This window comes from Rana temporaria, chromosome 3, assembly GCF_905171775.1.
Source record: "Rana temporaria chromosome 3, aRanTem1.1, whole genome shotgun sequence".
Classification (NCBI taxonomy): domain Eukaryota; kingdom Metazoa; phylum Chordata; class Amphibia; order Anura; family Ranidae; genus Rana; species Rana temporaria.
The window spans coordinates 224580915-224604761 of record NC_053491.1 but is presented as its reverse complement, the minus strand read 5'-3'; the positions used below and the strand labels follow the sequence as shown (position 1 = coordinate 224604761).

The window sequence follows — 23847 nt, the reverse complement described above, 5'->3', positions numbered from 1 at the left end:
CGCATGCGCAGTTAAAAAAAACGTAGTTTACGTCGGGTCTCGACGTATTTACATAAAACACGCCCCGTTACATCCATTTGAATTCCGCGCCCTTACGCCGCCAGAGATACACTATGCCGCCGTAACTTACGGCGCAAATTCTTTGAGGATTCGAAATAAAATAAAAAAGTTACGGCGGCGTAGTGTATCTTAGATACGCTGCTCCCGGCGCAGAGGTACGTGGATCTGGCCCATAGTTTTTCACATAAATTATCTGTTTAAGCCCCACTGAACACCCAAACTCCTGGCAGGATAATGCTGCTTAAAAAAAAATGCACCAAAAGCTGTGTATAACACATGTGTTTAGGTGTCTATCGTTTGAACATTAATGCATTTTACTGGTCAGAATACTAAATTTGGCTATTGGAATGCATTAACGCTCAAACGCTAGACGTGACTAGTGTTTTTTCTGCTCTTTAGATTTTCTCCTGAGTGTGCCTTTTGGGGGGGAATATCTATAAATAAGTCCTAATATTTTATACTTTATGCATTACCTGTTTGCAGTGACATTTCTCATTTAAAGTCCCACTATTCTTTTCCTCGGTTTTTACATGGTTATTAGGAATGGAGGTTTGTCACTGAGGCTGTGCCGGGTTATATCTCTTTTCGGAAAAAAAATGGGACACATATGTAAAAAATAAACCTAACCGGGATTATGACCATCACTTACTCACTTACTAACTTTTGCCTTTAGTTCTACTTCAATGCCAGTGAGAAGCTGACAGTTCTTTAGGAGCAAAACCCCTTTTTATAATGGTAAAATTACGACAGAATAAGCATAAACGCACGTGAAGTAAATTCAGCAGTGAATTAAAAATGAAAATAAATGCAAATAACAAACAGGAATTATTTGCCAAAATATTATGCCTGTTTGAATTGCTGCTATGGTCACAGGTCTAAAATCTATTTGTATCTAGCTATTGCAAATTGAATGCCTGTGCTGTTTGAAAGTTGCCACTACTTGCCTCCCTCGTAGGAAATGCTAGCTGTTTGCTTGTCCAATAACGTCAACACTTGTGCATCTCAAGTTCTGATATAGATGACTACATACTTGTTTAGGATTAGTTACTCCTGAAAACAGAACTCTGTAGCCCACCCGCTCTATAAAAATGAGAAAAAGCCCTTCCTCCCTGCCGAGTGGGTGGGTCATCCCTTGGGTACCCGTGTTGCTGCTTGGGTGACTTGCCATTGGCTTTCCAGAAGACAGCATCAGCAGGCTGATATCACCATTAGGAGACCGGTTAGAAGCCCAGATTTTCGTTGCAGATATGCTAATTATTTGTACAGGCACATTGGGCTACTTAAAGAGGGTCTTATAAGCCTGTACCTTTTGATATGCTGGTCTATAATAGTGTCTTATCTCCTCAGACAATTCTCTGCACTTTTTCTGGTCCGTGTTCATTATGCACACGATAATTCCAACCAAAGCTGACTGATTACAAATTGAAGGCATGCATGATACTAATAACAAAAAACAGTTTGCAAAGGCACTATAATTCAATTATTTATAATCTTCTAAACTAGGGCACCATCAAATGTGTCCAGACCATCAGAGGGTCCTTTCACACGGGCGGATCCCGTGATGATCCACCCCGTCAACATTTGCTTGCTCAGCGGGGATCGCTCCGTTGATCCCCGCTGAGCCGGCGGATGACAGGGCGGTCCCCTTACACTGTGCAGGGACCGCCCTGTCAGATTGCCGCTCTCCCCTTTTGGGGGGGATCGGATGAACACGGACTGTTTGTCCATGTTCACCCGATCCGCTCTGCAGACGGATGGAAAAATAGGATTTTCCTCCATCTGCAGAATCGGAGGATTACGGACACTGATGAGATCGGGTGTCAGCGGATGAATTCAGAGCAACACTCTGACAGCCACAAGCATGACACCCAGATGATGGGACTTGTAGTTTTGCAACAGCTGGAGGTCCGCTAATTGCATATCCCTGATCTAGAGTTTTTGAACTGGGGCAGGCAGTAAAAGCTGTTGGCAAGGCAGAGGTATTGTACAGAGCTATTATGCAGGAAGCAGCCCCATTTTTTTTTTATTGTACGCAAATATACGTAACACATACATACTAAATTTACAATTCAGATTGACCCTGCAGCTATCCCCCGCTGGCTCTAAGCCCAAGAACTGAGCGATCGCATGACTGACGTTTCCAGCGCTCACTGTAGCACCAGCCAGGAGAGGGGGCAGATGCAATTGGTTTTGGCTCTTAGCTGAGAGCTAGAGCTTAGCAGTCAGTCATCTGGGTGGATCCTGCAATATGGTTGCAGTCCTTTTTAGAGCCTGGAGTGACTGTGGCATCAGCCGACAGTAGGCTATAGGCCTCTGTTGGCTGATTCAGGAATGTAAAAGTAAGTGTAATCCTGTGACCCAGATGAGAAGTAGGACTATAAAAGCTTTGGCCATGTTTATTTTTAACACAGAACTTTGCAAGTTGTGTTTTTTTTTTTTTATAATATTTATAGTAATAGTTTGCATGTACTAATAGAAAGTTATTTCTTTCAGGTATATGTGGAGTTTGACCAGAAAAGTTCTAGAAGACCTTCGTGGGTACAAGTTCATGGAGCAGATGTCTTGGTAATCTTATTGGAAGGACCACTAGTTTGGTCTCCAAGAAAGGAACCTATAATTGTCCAAGGGAGCCGTATTTGCCCCACTCATTGGCCTGCTTTGGTAAGTAATGGTCATTAGAAGCTGTAGGATTCTGGATAAAATGAGAATAACAATTATTTTGCATTGAATAAAGATCATGATTCCCGGCGTAACATCTTTCAATCTTTCACATTATACAAAAAACTAACTTTACCATTTCGCATAATTTTTATTATTGGCATGGGTTACACCCCCCCCCCCCCCCCAAATTTGCCTTTAAAAGACCGCTGCGCAAATACAGTGTGACACGAAATAGTGCAACGACCGCCATTTTATTCTCTAGGGCAGGGATATGCAATTAGCGGACCTCCAGCTGTTGCAAAACTACAAGTCCCATCATGCCTCTGCCTCTGGGTGTCATGCTTGTGGCTGTCAGGGTCTTGCTATGCCTCATGGGAATTGTAGTTGTGCAACAGCTGGAGGTCCGCTAATTGCATATCCCTGCTCTAGGGTATCTGTTAAAAAGTATATGTAATTCTCTAGAAAAAAATACAGATTTTTAACTTGTAAGCAACACGTGTCAGAAAAAGGCTTAGTCTTTAAGTGGTTAAACTGCCCTCATTTACAGATCGAAGTTCATCCCTTTGATCTAAAAGAACCAGATTACATTATTTATTTTTATCTCTGCACTGAGCAATGTTGTCATAAACTTAGGCTGCCTTTTTTTTTTTTTTGTGACGGCTGTCAGCTATTAGCAGAGAATGGCTCTGCACTAAATCGTGGAAATGCCAGATCAGGATCGTGAGGGGGTTGGAATCAAGGTTGCAATTTTTTTAATGTTTAATCGTAAAGCGCTTATAGAAGCCACTCAAAATAACTGCCAACTAGATTCTTTTTTTTTTCTTTTTCATTTACTTCTGTTATATAAATAAACACTCAAGAAAATCCTAGCATCTGTTTTATTGCACCACAGGACAGAAACTTAGGGAATATCTCCGCAACAAAACAGAAGTTTTAATTCTTCTTTACACTCTCCAACCCCCAAAAAATAGTTAATGCTAAAATGAGGGGATCCAAAAAAGGTACGCACGGAATGGGATGCACAAGAATGGGGTTTTTGCGTGTTCAGAATGCAGAAGATGCAGTGACCCAGATCCTAATCGTGTTCCTGTGGCTGTGTAGTAGACGGCATCAGGAAATGCAGCAAATGCGTGTTGTGCATGTTTTCAGCAGATATGGCGGGGGGGGGGGGGGGGGGGAGTGCATCAGTCAGGAGCTGTGTATGTTGTCAACATGAGACTGTCTGTCTGGATGGGGGAAAAAAAGCCAAATATAAAATTGAGCAGTCATTTATGGCGATAACATCTTGGCGATAAGTACAAAGAGAAGTAATACAATAAAATGAATAACTCTGTTCATGGTTTCGTATTGTGTGCTAAGCACTGCTGGTTGTCAATTAACAGCTGTGTGCAAATACCTGTGGCCACCGACAACCTGTCATTGCAGTGTACGAGTTCGGCAGCTGCAGCTTTCCGCACATAGCTATCAATCCCAGCCACAACATTCCTGTCGCTTGGCTCTGCAGTGTGGCTAAATGCCTGTGCAAATGGCGCCCAATACTGTTTTAAACTCAACGGCCTGTAGTTGCCAGTGCTTTTCTTACTAACCTTCTTGTAGACAGGTACAATATTAGCTGTCTGTCAGTCATGGGGAACTTCCTCTGTTAAAATAGAATGGATACAAAAATAAGTTAATGGTCCAACAACTATACATTAATGATCTTTTAGTACTCTGGGATGAATATCTTCTGAACCCATTGCTTCATTAGGCTTTAAGCAAGCCAGTTCATCTGCTGCCTCTAGAAACCCTGAAAATTAACCTTTACTTCTACAGTCAATATGATCCCCAATTTATTTTATTTTTTTTTTGTGTCATGTCTGAGAAGACTTAAAGTAATTGTTTTAATTAGCCACTCTAACGTTCGACGATGCGTCACGCGAGTGGTGTGTCAGTGGTTTACATACTTGTGCGCACCCGGGGTGTGCTTTTAAGCATGTGTGTGGAGCAACGGGGGCTACAGCAATTTTTAAAAACATATATATATATTTTTTTTAAACCTTTTTTTTTTTTTTTTTGGTTTTCTACTGATTGCTACCACTAATGGGGTTAATAAACCTCCATGTGATGGCATTGGACTGGTGACTGGTACTCTTTTTTTGGAGACATTAGGGGTCTTTTAGCGTTTTTTCCCTACCCTTCACACCATCTAACCAGATCATCACGATTAGATGTTTCCCCTGGCTGTGTACGAACCTGGAAATGGGTGATCTGAAACGGGAAGTGACTAAATCATCATCGCGTTGGATTTCATTGTTTCAGTGTGAGATCGAGGCATGGATTTGCCTCTCTCTCGCATTGCTCTCCCCCTGAAGCCATTAGTTGTGGGCACAGGCTCCTGGTAAGAGCCACAGATTGCAGGAAAGAGTTTCCCCATCAACACGGATAGTGCTGAAAGGAATCGGCAATTGTCTTTTCCCGGCAGGGGCGGGAGAATCCATCCCGGCCAGGAGAAGACAGTCATTAAAATTGCAGGCTGGTTGTTTCCAAGTTGATCAATCAACTTGGTACTTTCAGCCTGCCCATTAACAGTTCAAATCTTGGCCGGTTCAGTAGAAATTCGATTCAGTTTCAAACCATGTATGGCTGCCCCATAGTTTTCAGCCAAGGAAGCTGCCATCTTGGCCTCTGTTTAATCTTCAACTGCCATGATACTGCACATGTGATCAGTTTTGACACCAGCCATTGGTTGGTTTGACAGTTTGGTTGAGAGCACATCCAATGTAAAAGTTAAATTCACAACATGAAACTGTCTGTGGGTTTAAATCTTTATCAAACCAAAGACATCAGTGATCACTGAATGGAATGAGTGGAAACATGGTTGATTTTGAAAAAAAGATGTATGTGAGGAGCAGATTTACAAAATGCTGGAAGGTTTTTTTCTACTGCTGAAGCAATGATGTAAATTGGTTTGCCACCTCTGACAGATTCATTTATAGCATCCAAATGTTTATGACTGTCGGTCACAAAGTTATTTATTGTGATGTGGATTGAAGTACAAAGAATCGGAAAATGAGAGTCAGTACATGGGTTTACATTAGGGTTGTCCCGATACCACTTTTTTAGGACCGAGTACAAGTACCGATACTTTTTTTTCATGTACACGCCGATACCGAATACCGACACTTTTTTTTAAATGCAGCCATGTGTCCCCAAATGCAGCCATGTGTCCCCAAATGCAGCCATGTCCCTAATGCAGCCTTGTGTCCCCTAAGACAAAGCCAAGTCAATCCCCCCCCCTCCCCCCGCTGCTGCCGACATCTAGTTACTATGCGCTGGGGGAACACAACAGCTGTCATTTGCATTTGAATAGCTGTGTGTTCCCCCGCCGCGCTGTCATGTATAGCCCCTCCCCCTAGTCCAGAAACTTTGATAGACAGGTCACCCGTCCGACGTGCCCGGGCAAGGGGGAGGGGCTATACATGACGGCGGGGGAACACACAGCTATTCAAATGCAAATGACAGCTGTTGTGTTCCCCCAGCGCATAGTAACTAGATGTCGGCGGGGGGAGGGGGGGGGATTGACTTGGCTTTGTCTAAGGCGGCAGCAGCTCTCCTCTCCCCCATACGAGGACTGCTCTGCTCTCCGCCCCCTCTCCACCCGAACTCCACCCCCACTCCACCCCCTCTCCACCCGCACTCGGGGGAAAAAAAAAAAAAACGTATTCTACCAGGCATCGGAAGTATTTGCGCGAGTACAAGTACTAGCGCAAATACTCCGTATCGGTACCGATACTAGTATCGGTATCGGGACAACCCTAGTTTACATAGTATATCTTTATAAAGGCTTTATCAATTATGGAATGTTGTGAAGTAAAATTCTAACACAAGCTGTTTTTTAATATTGCAGACATTCACAACTTTGGTGGATAAGTTGGGCCTGGGAACACTGGTCCCTATAGAGTTCCTCCTAGAAGAAATATTGCATTTTCTTCCAGATGCCAGTACACTTCGTCTTTACCAGGTAACTCCTTTTACAGTGAGAAGCAATATTCTTAAAAGAAGTCTCTGTGAAAAATAATGACATTGTTCTTATTCCATTTTACAGCAGATGGGAGTAGACAGCCACAAAATGGTTTTGAAAGAACAGCCTTTTTTAAGGGATGCTGTAACTGATGTGATCAATTCAAGAAAAATCCAGGAGATCATTTTACGAGGTTAGTTTCCCTTTTATTTATAAATAAATCAAATCTGTAATCTTAAATTTAAAAGCAAACCTTTTTATTATAATGCTGCTTATGAATTCTTAGATGTGATGCATGCATTTTTTTTTCTGGCAATTCATCCAGCAAGTCTGTTTTTCAAAAGAACAAACTCTTTTTTTCTAGATGTATTAGTTTACAGTTATGGGACAAACCATTTAACACCGTCAGGGGTGCTTACAATGATCTGCTTTTATTTATGTAAAACCTTTATCCCAAATGGATAAAAACAGTATCTTGTAACTGAATAAAAAGTGTGAGCTGGCTTAATCCGTTAGTGTTTTTAAATCTGCTAGTATATCCGCCACTCCCCCAGACTAACAATGCTGTGGCCCCTTTTCTCATTCATTCAGAGTGGGGCCACTCTAATACAGGAGGGGTGTTACTGGCCAGATCACCAGCTGAAAGCAAAGGGGGCAAAGCCTAAAAAAAAAAACATGCGCAGAAACGCAGATGGGTCTTTGCCATAACCCATAGACCTGGCAGAGAAACACCTTGTGCTGGGTCTCGATTCAAGATGGCAATATAGAGAGCTTTGCCTGCAAGTAAGACAATGCTCGGCTCTATCAACTAATGGGACAAGTGTTGAAGGGGTGGTTCCCCCTAAAACAAATTTCTAACAATACATTCGGAAGACTGCTTACACTGCGGGTAGGCTGGCTTTTTTTTTTTCCCGTACATACCTCGATCATATCGCATATCGCCGTTTCATCCCTCGGCTTCCGGGTATGAGTCTTGCTGGACCTAGTTGATTGACGTTCCTCCGACCGGCGCATACTGCGCATCACGACTTTCCGACAGAAGCCGAACGTCATTGCGCAGGCGCCGTATAGAGTCGGCTCTATACGGCGCCTGCGCAGCGACGTTCAGCTTCTTTCGGAAAGTCGTGACGTCAAGTACGCGTCGGTCGGAGGAACGTCAATCAACTAGGAACGCCCACCGCCACAAGACTCATACCCGGAAGTCGAGGGATGAAACGGCGATATCGAGGTATGTACGAAAAAAAAAAAAAAAAAAAAGCCAGCCTACCCGCAGTGTAAGCAGTCTTCCAAATGTATTGTTAGACATTTGTTTTAAGGGGGAACCACCGCTTTAAGGATATAAAATGTAATTTTGATAGGTAGGGTTGAGTTCCTGTTTGACAAAAGCCTGTGTTTCTCAGCCTTCATGTACCACCTTCTGCATATAAAGCACTACCTGCCTAGGGTCCTCTTGCAACCCCTCAACAATTTCTGTGCAATTCAAAGTTCTGAAACATGGCATTTACATGGGGCTGGAAGTATTGCTGTTTTAACTTTATGAAATGCATGATCATCTTGAAGTTTTTTGTGACTGCTTTCTTGTCTTAAATGGACTGTATGGTTTAAAGGAATCCTACAATAATAGGTCCCCCGTTTATAGTAGTTATTTGAAATAAGATATATTTACTGGAGTAACAGTATGTTTATTTCCATTGTCTAGGAATTTGCAGTATTCAAGGTCAGGAGGTTAAAGTGTTCAGGCCAGATGAAGATGAAGATTGGATTTATGGACTTGTGACCCATCAAGATCCCATCAGCCGAACAATAAATGTAACAATGAGCGTGGTATGTATACTTTTCCAAATATAATCTAATTTTAACATTCTCTTTAAAAACTGTGCACTCAAACAATCAACAGTTTTTTTTTATTTCTGTATGCTTTCTTTGCAATGCATTAATAACCCTGTCACGACCACGATAATTTCATACATTTATGACCACTGTAAAATCTGCCATTTTGTAGCTAGTCGATTCAGAGGCCAATAACTTTATTTTAGTTTACACAAGAAATAATTCATTCAATTCACCCACCCTTGTTTAAAGGCTACATTCACCGCTAACTTCCCCCAAAAGGATGTACCCGAGTGTCCTCTGGTTGAAGGGGTTATACCAGGATGATGCCTGCCGCTACTGGCATCATCCCAGTATTTTTTATTTTCAGCCCGTGATTCTCTAAAATGTAAAAGCTATCCTAGTGACTGGTTAGCCGCTGGATTGCTTTAACAGGCAGCGGGAGAGGGGGGTCTCCCGCTTTCACCTTCCACAGTTCTGTCAGGCTATCTCGTCCTACCCGAATGTTTAGCCAGCGGTTGTGCTGGCTTTTCATAGAGGGGTTCAGAGACCCGCACACTCCTGATCATCTCTATGGTATTAGAAACCAGAAGCGGCCTGTATATGCTACTTCTGGTTTTAGTGTTTTGTTTACAAGCTATTGCTAGCTTGTACAAGCATCGGATCAGACGGGTCTTGGTCTAAACTGATGCTGTTAAGGTCAGAGGAGACATCTGGGGTCTAATAGACCCCAGATGTCTCAGTAAAGAGGACCTGTCACTGCTATTGTTGTCACAAGGGATGTTTACATTCCTTGTGACAGCAATAAAAGTGATGACAAAATAAAAAGATTAAGGAGACTTTAAAGCAGGGGTTCACCCTATAAACCCAAAAAAAAAAAAAATGTTTTGTTCTACCATAAAATCAGGCATTGTAGCGCGAGCTACAGTATGCCTGTCCCGATTTTTTTTTTTTCCCGTACTCACCGTTTACTCGTACATCGAAGATACCGACTCCCCTCGGGGAATGGGCGTGCCTATGGAGACGGAGGATGATTGACGGCCGGCTCTGGCGCGTCACGCTTCTCCGGAAATAGCCAAAATAGGCTTGGCTCTTCACGGCGCCTGCGGATAGCCTGTGCGCAGGCGCCGTGAAGAGCCGAGACCTACTCTGGCTGTCTTCGGGGAGAGTGACGTGCCAGGGCCGGCTGTCAAACATCCGCCCTCTCCATAGGCACGCCCATTCCCCGCGGGAGCCGAAATCTTTCATGTACAAGTACACAGTGAGTACGGGGGTATAAAAATCGGGACAGGCATACTGTAGCTCGCGCTACAATGCCTGTCTCGATGGTAAAATCATGTCAGTGAGGGTGAACTACCGCTTTAAACGCGAGGGGCGGCTCTTTAAGAGCCCCCATCCCGCCCCGTACTTGTTCCCAAAGGCAATCGCACACGTTGATCCCACGCGCATATGTAAACACTGCCGTTTTAAAATTTGCACGGCTGTGTTGGGCTGTGCAGGAATCTGTGAATGAAAAAACGAAAAGTCCTCTCTGCATCTAAGGGTTACATTTTCTGATGGCTCAGTGGGAAAAAAAATGCACATTTATTTTTTGAAAAAGTTAAACTTGCCTTGAGGTGTGCAATATTTTCATTAACTAAAAATCAAAGGTAAACCTGGACCCCAGGCAGACAAAGATAAAAATTCATGCAGCTGTGTATTTATTTTTAATGCATCTAGTAGACGTATCTCTGCTCCTAGTAGACGTATCTCTGCTCATGTTCATATATTGCTGTTATGTTGACACAAATTTTTTTTATATTCACAGGGAGGTGAGACTGTGATGATTGATCCAAAATTGGTACACGTGGTGCTAGTCGACGAATCAGTCTTGGAACCTGAGGTATTTACTTTGTTTGCAAAAAAAAAAAACTTTTTTTATTTAAAATTTAATTAGCGCAGTGTTTTTTTTTTTTTTAAAGCTTCATACAAATCAATTTTTTAAAGCAAATGTTTATTTTTTTGCAATAACATGGTGTAGGTGGTGTTTAAGTTTACTGACCATAGCTTTCACTTTGTTCACACTGTAAAGAGATTTTGAGAAGGTTCTGCCAATCACAACCTGTGATTGGCAGAACCCTCCCGCCTGTTTCTATGTTGTGTATGTGCTGGGACTGGGATCAATCAACCTCTTATATCCTGCCTCCCATAGTGTTTAGAAATATGAGGACATGGAGGAGGAGAAGATAAGGAGAGGGGGTGTCTTGTATCACTGTGTGTCTGCACAGATGTCTGACACTGTAGACCTATGGGGCTGCACAGAGAATGAACTAAAGAACAAATGAACAGCTTAGAATGGAACTTAAACTGGAGCGTGCTCAGTAGATGTCAATGGCTGGTCTTTAAAATCTTGGGCTGCAGCAGGGATATGGACAATGAACACATTTTTGAATTCTGTTTTTCTGAAGCCAGTCTGTGGTTCATTTACTTTGCTTGGGGTTATTGTCCTGCTGCATTGCCCAACTTCTACTAAGCTTCAGTTGGTAGACAGCCACCCTGACATTATCTTGTAGGATATTTTGGTAAGCTTAGGTAGAGTGGTCCAGGCCCTGTGGCAGTAAAACAAGCCCAAATCCTAATGTTCCCACCACCATATTTAACTGTGATCAAAATTGGAGGGGCTAGAGGTCACAGGCCTCGGGACTTTAAAGGTGTAATGTATAAGAAAGTCAAGTCACTGATACATTACTATAAACCTAAAAATGCTTTATTACAAAAATTAGTTTTAAAAGACATCCGACAGCTTTGTATTCAAATCAAAAGTCAATTGTTCCCTTTTATAGTATACTGAACAGATGATACACATCTCTCAACATGTTTCACTCAGCAGAGCTTCCACAGGAGATTATACTGTGGCGTCTGTCATACTGTGGGTAACAAAGCGAAATGAATACTCATGTTTACAATTAACCACTTAATCACTGCCCCATAGCCAAATTACGGCTACAAGGCGGTTCCTTAACTCTGGGAGGACGTCCTCCCAGAATCGCGCACATGGGAGTGTCCGTGACCGCCGTGGCCAGAGGACCAGGCGCATCACGGATTGTGGTAAATTGCCGCTGATAGCGGCCGTTTACCACGTGATCGCTCCGTCCAATGACGGAGCGATCACATGTAAACCGGCGTCATTTAATGACGCCGGTTCCTCCCTCCTCTCTCTGTACCGATCGGTACTGTGTGAGAGGAGAGAGCGGGTGTCAGCAGCACTGTGGGCTGGATCTGTGACTATTGCAGTCACAAATCCAGCCATCTCTGCAATACACCCTGCGCAGTACTCTGCAATACCTACAATTTTCAGATATTGCCACCATAGCTTGTGGACGCTATAACTTTCACAAAGACCAAATAATATTCACCAATTTGTACTTATTTTTACCAAAGACATGTAGCAGTATAAATTGTGGCCAAAATTTATGAAGAAAAATTTACAAATTTGCTAAATTTTATAACAGAAACAAAGAAAAATTCATTTTTTTTTTTTTTTTACAGAATTTTCAGTCTTTTTTTTTTTCTTTTATAGCGCAAAAAATAAAAAACCCAACAGTGATTAAATACCACCAAAAGAAAGCTCCATTTGTATGATAAAAGGACAAAAATTTCATTTGGGTACAATGTTGTATCTCTGAGTAATTGTCATTCAAAATGTGAGCACCGAAAGCTGGTTAAAGACATACACATACAGATTGGCATAAATATCCATACATTATGCAAATATATGAAAAAAATCAAATTAAGGACATAGAAGCATAGTTTGAGAGTTTGAAAGCGTATGGATATAAAGGCTGTGAACCTTACCAAGGCTGCTCGTTGTATAGCAAATCGCTCCAGATTAAAAGAAGGTTTCATATATGCACAGACAGAAACATCCCGCCTTCCCAGTACCATTCCTTACATGACTTGCAGAAGAGGGCATAAGGGTTGTGTGAGTGCCGTTTGCCTATTAAAGAGAAACAACACGACAGCTAAATATTAAAAAGAAAAATGGTTAAAAGGAATATCTTTTTTAATATTTGGCATTTCCCTTTTAATAGGCAAACGGCACTCGCACAACCCTTATGCCCTCTTCTGCAAGTCATGTAAGGATTGGTACTGGGGAGGCTGGATCATGCGTAGAATTTTTGTGCGTCGGAATTGGCTACAGACAATCGGAATTTCCGACAGGAGCTTTTGTTGTTGGAAAAATTGAGAACCAGCTCTCAAACATTTGTTGTCGGAAATTCTGACAGCAAATGTACGATGGAGCATACACACGGTCGGATTTTCCGACAAGCTCACGTTGAACATTTGTTGACCGTGTGTACGAGGCATAAGATGGCAGCTCTTTTGGCCTGTTTAGTTCCACTTTATCGGCTTTCTGACCGCCCCACGTACATTTACTGAGGCAGGGCTGCCAGTCTGTGCAAAATCATGTGACCGTACGTGATTCCGTGCACGTGGTTAAGGGGGCACGATGGCTGCCGTGACCCACTGACCGTTCACAGGAGAGACAGATCGCCCATCTGCCTGTGTAAACAAACAGCGGATCTGTCAGGGAGGGAAAGGAAGTTCTCCTGTTTCAGCCAAGCTGAATCACGGGTCTTTTCCTTTAGTGTGACACTGCCCCACTCAGCTAGTAAGCACCTCCCTAGGGAACATTTAACCCTTTGATCGCCCCTGGTGTTAAAGAGGAGTTCCACCCAAATTTGGAACTTCCTCTTAACCCACTCCTCTCCCCCTTACATGCCACATTTGGCATGTAATTTTTTTGGGGGGGGAGTGGGGGCTTCAGCACGAGTGGGACTTCCTGTCCCACTTCCTCCTTCCTGTAGGCGACTAAGCTTAATCGCCTTCAGGAAGTGGCTGCTGTAGGCGATCGCCTAGGACACGTCACAGGTCCTAGGCGATCTCCTGGCCAATTACACAGCGCGGCGCCGGGCTGCGCCGCTCGCGCAGTGCCGCTCGCGCATGCGCAGTGGGTGCCCGGCCGTGAAGCCGAAAGCTGTCACGGCCGGGTGCCCACACTGAAAATGAAGACGCCGGCCGGGGAGGGGGGGAGAGGAGCGGAGCCCCGGCCGGCGTGTCGCTGGAGCAGGTAAGTGCCTGTTTATTAAAAGCCAGCAGCTACACTTTTTGTTGCTGCTGACTTTTAATAAACATACAAATGGCTGGAACTCCCCTTTAACCCCTTCCCTGCCAGTGCCATTTATAAAGTAATCTGTGCAATTATAGCACCGATCACTGTATTGGTGTCACTCAGTGTTAGATTTGTCCACCACAATGACGCAGTTCCGCTAAAAAGTTCAGATCACCGCCATTACCAGTAAAAAAAAGTCCCTAAATCTATCCTTTAGTTTGGTTTGTGCAAAAGTTATTGCATCTACAATCAATATACGCTTATTTGGTATTTCTTTACCAAAAATATGTAGAGGAATACATATTGGCCTAAATTGAGACATTTTGGCGTATCTATACAATGGCGTATCTGTCCGGCCCGCATCTCCGATACGTTACGCCGCTCTAACTTTGGGCGCGAGTTCTTTATTCAGAAAGAACTTGCGCCCTTAGTTACGGCGGCGTAACGTATGTGTTGCGGCGTAAGGCTGCGTAATTCAAATGTGGAAGGGGGGGCGTGTTTTATGTTAATGTGTGATGACCTTACGTGATTGACGTTTTTTACGGATGGTGCATGCGCCGTCCGTGTACATATCCCAGTGTGCATTGCTCTAAATGACGTCGCAAGGACATCATTGGTTTCGACGTGATCGTAAATTACGTCCAGCCGTATTAGTGAACGACTTACGCAAACATCGTAAAATTTCAAAACTCGGCGCGGGAACGACGGCCATACTTAACATTAGCTACCACTCATATAGCAGGGGTAACTATACGCCGGAAAAAGCAGAACGCAAACGACGTAAAAAAAAAGCACCGGGCGTTCGTTCGTTTCTGAATCGGCGTAAATCCTCATTTGCATATTCCTCGCGTAAAAATCCGGAAGCGCCACCTAGCGGCCAGCTTGGAATTGCAGCCCAAGATCCGACGGTGTAAAACACTTACACCTTGCGGATCTTGGGGATATCTATGCGTAACTGATTCTCTGAATCAGTCGCATAGATACGACCGTCGGAACTCAGAGATACGACGGCGTATCAGGAGATACGCCGTCGTATCTCTTTCTGAATCCGGCCCTTTTTATTTATTTTTTGGGATAAGTATTATAGCAGAAAGCAAAAAATATAAAAAGCATAGAGGCAATCGCATGCCACCAAAAGAAAGCTCTATTTGTGGGAAAAAAAGAACATCAATTTTATTTGGGTACAGCATTGCACGGCAGCGCAATTGTCAGTTAAAGCGACGCAGTGCCCCATCGCAAAAAATGGCCTGGTCAGAAAATGGGCAAAACCTTCCGGAGCTGAAGTTGTATCTATAAAACCAAAAATGCAACATGCTGCAGCTTTCTTGTCCTTGGTATGGTGGCTGCGTTGGCTTTTGTTTTCTTCAAGCCTCTTTTTGTTTTTTCTCACCTGGTAATTCTGCAAATAACACACTTCCTATCGCTGGGTGGCCACATTACCCCCTCCACAGTATTTATGGGGGAAGGGATGGCTGTCACCCTAGGCTTCTACCTTGATGTGGACTACAAACATGTCCTTATCTCTATTAACCACTTAAGCCCCGGACCAATATGCAGCCTAAAGACCCAAGGTGTTTTTACAGTTCGGGACTGCGTCGCTTTAACAGACAATTGCGCGGTCGTGCGACGTGGCTCCCAAACAAAATTGGCGTCCTTTTTTCCCCACAAATAGAGCTTTCTTTTGGTGGTATTTGATCACATCTGCGGTTTTTAGTTTTTGCGCTATAAACAAAAATAGAGCGACAATTTTTTGAAAAAAATGCAATATTTTTTACTTTTTGCTGTAATAAATATCCCCAAAAAACATATATAAAAATATTTTTTTTCCTCAGTTTAGGCCGATACGTATTCTTCTACCTATTTTTAGTAAAAAAAATCGCAATAAGCGTTTATCGATTGGTTTGCGCAAAATTTATAGTGTTTACAAAATAGGGGATAGTTTTATTGCATTTTTATTAATTTTTTTTTTTTTACTACTAATGGCGGCGATCAGCAATTTTTTTCGTGACTGCGACATTATGGCGGACACTTCGGACAATTTTGACACATTTTTGGGACCATTGTCATTTTCACAGCAAAAAATGCATTTAAATTGCATTCTTTATTGTGAAAATGACAGTTGCAGTTTGGGAGTTAACCACAGGTGGCGCTGTAGGAGTTAGGGTGCACCTAGTATGTGTTTACAACTGTTTGGGGGTGTGGCTGTAGGAATGACGTCATCGATCGTGTCTTCCCTATAAAGGGAATGACGCGATCGATGCGCCGCCATAGTGAAGGACGGGGAAGCCGTGTTTACACACGGCTCTCCCCGTTCTTCAGCTCCGGGGAGCGATCGCGACGGAGCGGCTATAAACAAATAGCCGCGCCGTGGTCCCGGATCGCTCCCCGAGCGGACCCGACCTCCGCATGTAGCGGGGGGGGGTCCCGATCGGACCCCCCACCCGCTAATAGGCGAGGACGTACGTGTACGCCCATGTGCCTGTACGTGCCATATTGTGGACGTATATGTACATGCGGGGGTCGGGAACTGGTTAAATAGGGGCAGGGCAATGTGTAGTTTACGGAAGATCGCTGGGAAAGAAGATAACTTTTGGTGCAGCTCACAGGAAGTGAGACAGAAAACTTTTCTGGCAGGGTCAACAGCTTTTTCTGTACTTGTTAAATGTTTTGTTTGGAGAACATTAAAACGAATACAACCATCATATCTAGGTCTGTACACTGCAGTGCATTGGATTTGAAAATCCTTTAATATACAGGTCAGCAGCAAGTTAGACACAGCATAACGTCGCAAACATATTCTGAATACACACTGTATGTATTACACTTTGAACTAGCGTAAGCCTACATTTAGTTGTTTGGATTACCTCTGATTTTGTGGTTTAGCAGTGTTTATTTAGGGAGTGAACATCATTACAACTGTAGTGTAAACATTGTCTATATTTTTATTGGCGCGCATAGCCTTTGTGTTTTATTTGCTTGCGCCTGCTCGGCATTCCTTCCAGTGGTAATATTCCCTTAAGGCTGGGTTCACACTGCTGCAATATCGGACATCGCATGTGATTTTCACCTCACTGCTGTGCAAATCACATGCGATGTCTGTGCATTCAGACCAAAGTTGTGCAGGACCCTTTTTTGGGTCTGCACCAGAATCTGACCACCCATGTGATCAGATTCCTGTCCGAATTGACAGTAAGCACTGTGATATGCGAACCGATCTGGGGGTGTCATTAACTTTGTATTGACACCTGCAGCGATTCGCATAGGGCAGTGTGAACTGCCTACGAGTTGTATGTGATGCGGGACCCCATACTGGATTCGCACGGTTCTCGCATCTCAGCAGTGTGAACCCAGCCTAAATCGTATCCTTTTTTTTTTTAACCACTTGAATACCATGTTTTTGTTGCAACATAAACACGGAAATCTTCTCATCAACTTCAGAAATGATTTAATGTTCTAAAGAAATGGTACTAAATCACACTTGTGAGCTGTGGGAGACACTTAATATGTATTCACTCAAAAGCAGTCTACAATGCTAGTAGCTTTCTCCAGTCGTTCAGCGGTGTACAATTGGGAAACACTGCTAAGAGGACTCGAAGACCCCATTCACACATGAGCATTTTGTAGCTTGAAGCCTGAAGCTACAAAACGCTTGAGGGGAAAAAATCAATTATTCTCTATGGAGATGGTTCACATCTACACTCAAACGCCAGAAGCTCCAAAACGCCTGAAGCTCAAACAAGTTCTGGGACTTTTTTTTAATGGCAGATTTGGGCATTTTTCCTTTTTTTTACATTGGTGACCTTTTGACCTGTACAAAATCGCGGCAAAACGTGGTGAAATTGCGTGACTTTCTGCCTGAAAATACTATGCTCAGGTGTGAATGGGGCCTGACAAGTGAGCTTATTGCTCCAAATTGACCAAGAAGAATGTGGTACACAGATGTACTCGGATATCTGGTGAACGAGCCTTGTCTTCTTCAAAATAGACCAGACCTACTGACTCGGGCCCCCTGTTCTATCCTGATTTTAAGGCAGCCCATAATGAGTCTTGGTTAAACGAAAAAACAATGACTCAATTCCTCCTTCTGCACACTCGAGGTGGATGGGAAAATTCTCCTCGAGGAGCTGTTGTATTCTGACTGCAGGAAAACTTCGCCGCCATCAGAATACACTAATCAAGTAGCAAAAATCTGACAGAGGGGATGTACAGAAGTCGGCAGATCAGTTTCTGGACAAGCACCCTGCCCGTACATGGATCAAAATTTGTTCGGTCCTTGCAGCTAAATTTCGATACATGTATGGCAGTCTTGAGTTGTTGGCTTGTGCCATTAAACCCAGACTGAAAAATTCTCATTACGTGCATACTCGCAAAACCAGTAGCATGTGTTTTTAGCTTTTTCTTACATCTTCTCTATGTCCCTACTGCAGCCTAAGATTGTGTAGACCAGCTGGTGTCCTCTACTGCGCAAGTTTAAGTTCCCGTCTAAGCTCTGTATTTCCTTCCTTTTTTTTTTTTCTTTTCTGTGCAGCCCATATGACTATAGAGTCACACATGTGAGTGTATACACAGTGATAAATGACAGTTCCCTCCCTTTTACTCCCCTATGTCCTCATATGGGGTGGGATATAGTATGCCGATTGATTTACAATCATTAACCGCTTTAAGACCAGCAAGAGTTTGACGACGCATAATGGCAGGCGCTCGCGGGCCAGGAGGACTCGATGTCCACTGGCAGCCCGCAATTGACTTGCGCATAGGCAGAATGGGGAAATGTAAACAAGGCTGGTCCCAAAAAAGTGTCAAGTGTCCACTCTGTCCGCCGCAATGTCACAGTCCGATTTAAAAATGTTACAGATCACCGCCATCACTAGTGAAAAATAAATAAAAAATAAAAATTATTTAAAATGCCATAAATCTATTACCTATTTTTGCAGAGGCGATCAAATACCACCGAAATAAAGCTCTATTGGGGAGGGGGGGATTTGTTTTGGTAAAGCAGCGCTGAATCGCAAAAAAATGCTCTGGACATTAAGGGGGTAAATCCTTCCGGAGCTGAAGAAATTTGCAGAAAAGCTTAATTTTTATATAAATTTGTATTAAATATTTTTAATACGGATATAATAATGTAATTGCTAATACCTGTAAATAAAAAAATAGACTTGAAAATGGATGCTATCTGAACAAAATGAAAGCGAGTGTGAATGATTTTTTCACTCTGCCTACACTATATTAATGCACAGAAAAATGCACATCTAAATATTTAGTATGGTTAATTTTTTGTTTATTTTTTCTAAATTTATTTGAATTGCACTTCTGAATTTTTTTTTGTCATGTAACAGGACCAATCAGGGCTGGCCTTGATAATTCTTTGGTCTTGGTTCAGACTAATTTGTGCCTTTCCCCCAGAGTAAATCTTACATCAAAGATACAGGAATGAGGTGATTCTCATTGCATCAAACTGGCCCATAGGAATCTGATACACAGACATACTCCGACTTCTAGCAGGCAACCCCTGGCGTCTTCCCAACAGGCTGGATCTGCTGTCTCAGGACCCTCTATTCCTTCCTAATTCTCAGTCTCTGTTGGAATGGCTGTCGAAGCCCAAGTCTTAAGAGATAGAGGGGTCTCTGTCTGTTTTTACCTTGCTGAAAGCAAGAAAAGCCACTTCCAGAAAGATGTACTATTGTACCTGGAAATCCTTCTTTGCTTGGTGTGAACACAGGCTATTCAGTCCCAGAGATTATGCTGTGTTTCACATTCTGAGGTGTCTCCAAACGCGTTGCCTTTGTCCAATCACGTGGCCTTTGTCCAATCACGTGAAGCTATGAGCTTGTAACCCAGGGACTATGAATGCACAGCCTGTGTCCTGTACTGCAGTGGTCATCAACCCTGTCCTCAGGGCCCACTAACAGGCCAGGTTTGCTAGATAACTGAAATACATCACAGGTGATATAATTTGCTGCTCAGTGATTGCAGTATTATAGACTGCATCTCCCCAAGGTAATACATAAAACTGGGCCTGTTGGTGGGCCCTGAGGGACAGGGTTGATGACCACTGCTCTACTGTACTCCAAGATGAATAGGGGGAATCAACAAAGGGTGGCACAGGCACATCAGATCCTGCTCCCAATTAACATAGGGGGATCAAGCACCAGACAGGACGTAAGGAGCTGCTTGTTTTTGGCTGTGAGACCCCCCCCCCCCCCCTTTTCTATTTTCCTCCTGAAATAGAAACTGGCATAGATAGACCTGAATCAAGTCTGTCTGCTTTGTTATCGTGGTTCACACCATTCACGTCAGTTTCCTGCTCCATTGCAATGGCAAAGGAAACTTTGTTAATTCCCCCTTAATGTTTCTAACATTTTGCTGTGCTCCATTTTTATGAAGAAATTGTGTAATTAGAATGAAAAGTAGCTAACACATGAACTGTTGCAGGATACACTCGTAAAGGTAAAAGCATCAAAATCGAAGAAGAAAAAAGAAACTGCAGATGGGAGGGATGGCCGACGTAGAAAAAACCCAGACCCAGAAGGTGATTTTTCTGCAAAGAAACAAAAAGCTGAGAAGAAAGATTCAGACAGCACTGGTGGCGATTCTATGGAGGTCAGTCAAGGATCCTGGAAAGGAAGTGGCACATCTGATCCCACAGCAGATTCAAGATCAAAACTATTGCATTTTGTTCCACAAATAAATCCTAATATTCGTTTTGCAACTTACACCAAAGAGAATGGGCGCACTTTAGTTGTGCAAGATCAGCCTGTTGCTGATGGGACCGCGTTTCCATCATTTAGTGTCATTGCAAGTCAAACTTCACTGCGGTCTGAATCTGTGAGGTCTGGAAGCAAAGGTGACAATGTTGAAAGCACAACTGAGGCAGTGACTTCTGCTGGAGTAAGTCCAACCACAGTACGGATTTCTGACGTTCTTTCCAATGTGACAACAGAAGAAAATAACAAGTCTGGCTGGGCCATTGGAGAGGTAATTTGGTGCATAGTCTTCTATGGTGGTGTACATTGTTAAAACCAACATAAAATTGGCATTACAGCTGATTATACAATTCTTATTCTTACTGGCACAAAGTAGAAATCCTAGATCTTGTATGCCCTGATTCCAAATATTTATAGAAATTCAATATTGCATATCCAAGTATAAGCTGCTGCAGAGCCCAGTATTGCAGTAGACCTTTTGTATTGCACTTTGCAAAAGAACAGGTTCACTTTTAATCCAAGATCATTCCCCGCACAAAATAGTCTTGGTCATAAAGGGATTATAGAGGGGAAAATGTCCTTTACATTATTCAGACTAGAGATGCACCAAAATTTTGACTGCCAAAGTGTTTTTGGCATGCGGTCGAAAGAAAAAAAGCTACCGATAATGGCACCGAAAAGGTGTTGGTCTGCCCCAGGTGCCACACATTGTGGGGGCGTCATTCTGGCGTTCCCCTGTCGGAGTCCTCCGCTCCCCTCCCGCTCCTTGTGAGTGTCATGGGGGGGCGATCTCCCGCTTTGTTACGGATCTTCGGAAGCCCCTGTAACAAGATCAGGCTTCTGTGATAGACAGCACACTAATCCAATGCTGGGAAATTGAATGGGTGTAACGTGTATCATAAGAGCTGGTCTAGGAGGCGGGACTTTGTTACAGCGGCCAACCAGCCAGGCAAATCAAATTCAATTTGGGGGATCGCCGCTGTGTGATCCAGGCACTGGTGAGGCTGCATCTGATGAGCACATGGATCCCTTGCATCATGTCTGCAGTCTCTGACCATTGCATGCATCATGTCTGCTAGAGGTGAACCGTATGGAAATTTTGCTAATACTATTGGTAAACTGCAGACTGCATTTTCTTGAGATTAATTAAAAAGTTAGATAGAAATACAATTGCTGGTATATAAAAAAAGAAATATATATTTTTTAAAAACTGTCATTTATAGTTTAGGTTTCGGCACCAAAATTTCCATTCAGTGCATCTTTCAGAATGAATGTCAATTTGTATAAGGCAGAGCTCAATCACAAATGAGGATTGAGGAGGAAGCGGTGCAATCTTAGCAGGAGGTATAATAGAGATTGCAGCACATGATCTACTCTGTTGATTTGTTTCCCCCTTAGTGTAATGGTCTTAAAGGGTCACTAAAGGAATTTTTTTTTTTTTAGCTAAATAGCTTCCTTTACCTTACTGCAGTCCTGGTTTCATGTCCTCATTGCTCGTTTTTGCTCTGATGTTGCTGTACTACTACTCTGTTCTGGACACTTCCTGGTTGTCTGGCTCCTTATGAAAAAAGTAATGGGAGAGTTTAGTTTTGTTTTCCTAGCCATGACTCTCTATGGCACTGTCCAGCACAGAGGCATAAAAATAACATGCAAAGACTAAACTACTTTCAGTTTCATTTTTGCATCTAAGAGGCACATTATATGATTGATTTTTATCTATTAATTGTTTTTAAAAGGAATCAGTTAACTATTATGGGGGTAATCCACAAAAGGGATACGCCGGCGTATCTACTGATACGCCGTCGTATCCCTGTTTCTATCTATGGAACTGATCCACAGAATCAGTTTATCATACATAGGCAGAAGATCCGACATGTGTAATTGAATTACACTGTCGGATCTTAAGGATGCAATTCTAGGCCGGCCGCTAGGTGGCGAGGCCATTGCGGCCGGCCTAGAATATGCAAATGAACACTTACGGCGATCCACGAACGTTCCGGCGGGCCCGTCGCGCTAAATCTACGTCGTTTACATCGAGTTACGCCGCGTAAAAATAGGGCTGAGTCCTATTTGACTAAGCCCTATTAAGTATGGCCGTCGTTCCCGCGTCAAAATTTTCAACTCTACGTCGTTTGCGTAAGACGTTCGTGAATGGCGCTGGACGCCATTTACGTTAACGTCTAAGCAAATGACGTCGGAGCGACGTCAGTTAGCGCAATGCACGTCGGGTAAGTTACCCGACGGAGCATGCGCAGTACGTCCGGCGCGGGAGCGCGCCTAATTTAAATGGGACTCGCCCCATTAGATTTGGCACGCCTTGCGCCGGACGGATTTGAGTTACACCGCCGCAAATTTCCAGGTAAGTGTGTTGTGGATCGATACCTAACTTAAGAAATTTGCGGCAGTGTAACTTAAATCACTTAAGTTATGTTGCGCTGCGGGGCTGTGGATTTGGCCCTATGTCTCTATACCCTGTAAACAGTCATTTCAGCAAAAACATCTTTTCCTTTAGTGATCCTGCATGGTGCACACAGATTTTTTTTTATTTTTTTTTCGGATGATTTTTCGGCCTGTGTACCCAGCTTTACACGAGTGATCTTTTCTTAGACCGACCATTATCTAATTTCTGTGAGCTGTCCAAGGTTATTATGCAACTGTCTAAAAGTCCATTTTTTTTTTTTTATGAATCCTTATCTGTGGTGAGAATAACATTTAAAGGCCGCCTTTTGCAAAAAATAAATGCATATATATTTGCAGAAAACAATTGTGCATTTATTATATTTTGCAAATGAGCTTGCAATGCACACACGATTAGTGGATCAGGGGTACAGTTCAAGGCTCTTGCACGCTTTTTCAAAGCCCTCTGTCCACAGCGAGGCACAGACAGCTAGAGAGCTGGAAGAAGCGTTAGTGAACTGTGTGGCAATCACAGCAGTTGCGTGCCATTGGCAAGTCCATGTAACATGTGGAAGACTTGTAGTTTATTCATTCACATATCTCTGCAAATGAATAATGTAGCTGTGGCACAATGTTACATGTTACACCCTACATTTTTTGTGAACATGCTTTTCAAGGGGAAGTTAGTCTTTCATTTCACGTGGCTACCTGATTTTATGTTGTTGGCCAGATTTGTTGTCTGCTCACAGCTTTGCTTGTAAATCTTGCTCACTGGAGGTCATGTGTAATCTGCTAGTTTGATATATTTCCCCTTGATTTGCATTCCTCTATCACATTCCAGGAATTCTCATCCATTTGGCTCACACAACAAAAAATATAGACACATTTTTGATTCTTTTAGATTTCATGTTAATACAGGTTTCACAAAGACATAGTAGGAAAGATTTAGATATTAATATTGTTGAAGTGCCCTTTCATCACTGGTACTCTTTAAAAGTGGAACTAGAAACATTGCTGGCAGGTAGGCTTGTATTGAAGAA

The 23847-nt window shown here is 43.0% G+C and overlaps 1 protein-coding gene across 1 annotated transcript in view; it reads left to right on the top strand.

Moving 5' to 3' along the window:
- KDM3B (lysine demethylase 3B) overlaps positions 1-23847 on the top strand; it is a 68933-nt gene that overhangs the window by 1990 nt on the left and 43096 nt on the right. The window contains exons 2-7 of the mRNA XM_040344344.1: positions 2554-2721; positions 6608-6721; positions 6806-6914; positions 8421-8545; positions 10359-10433; positions 20139-20681. Of these exons, the coding sequence (XP_040200278.1) occupies positions 2554-2721; positions 6608-6721; positions 6806-6914; positions 8421-8545; positions 10359-10433; positions 20139-20681 (1134 nt within the window). The remainder of the gene's footprint in view (positions 1-2553; positions 2722-6607; positions 6722-6805; positions 6915-8420; positions 8546-10358; positions 10434-20138; positions 20682-23847) is intronic.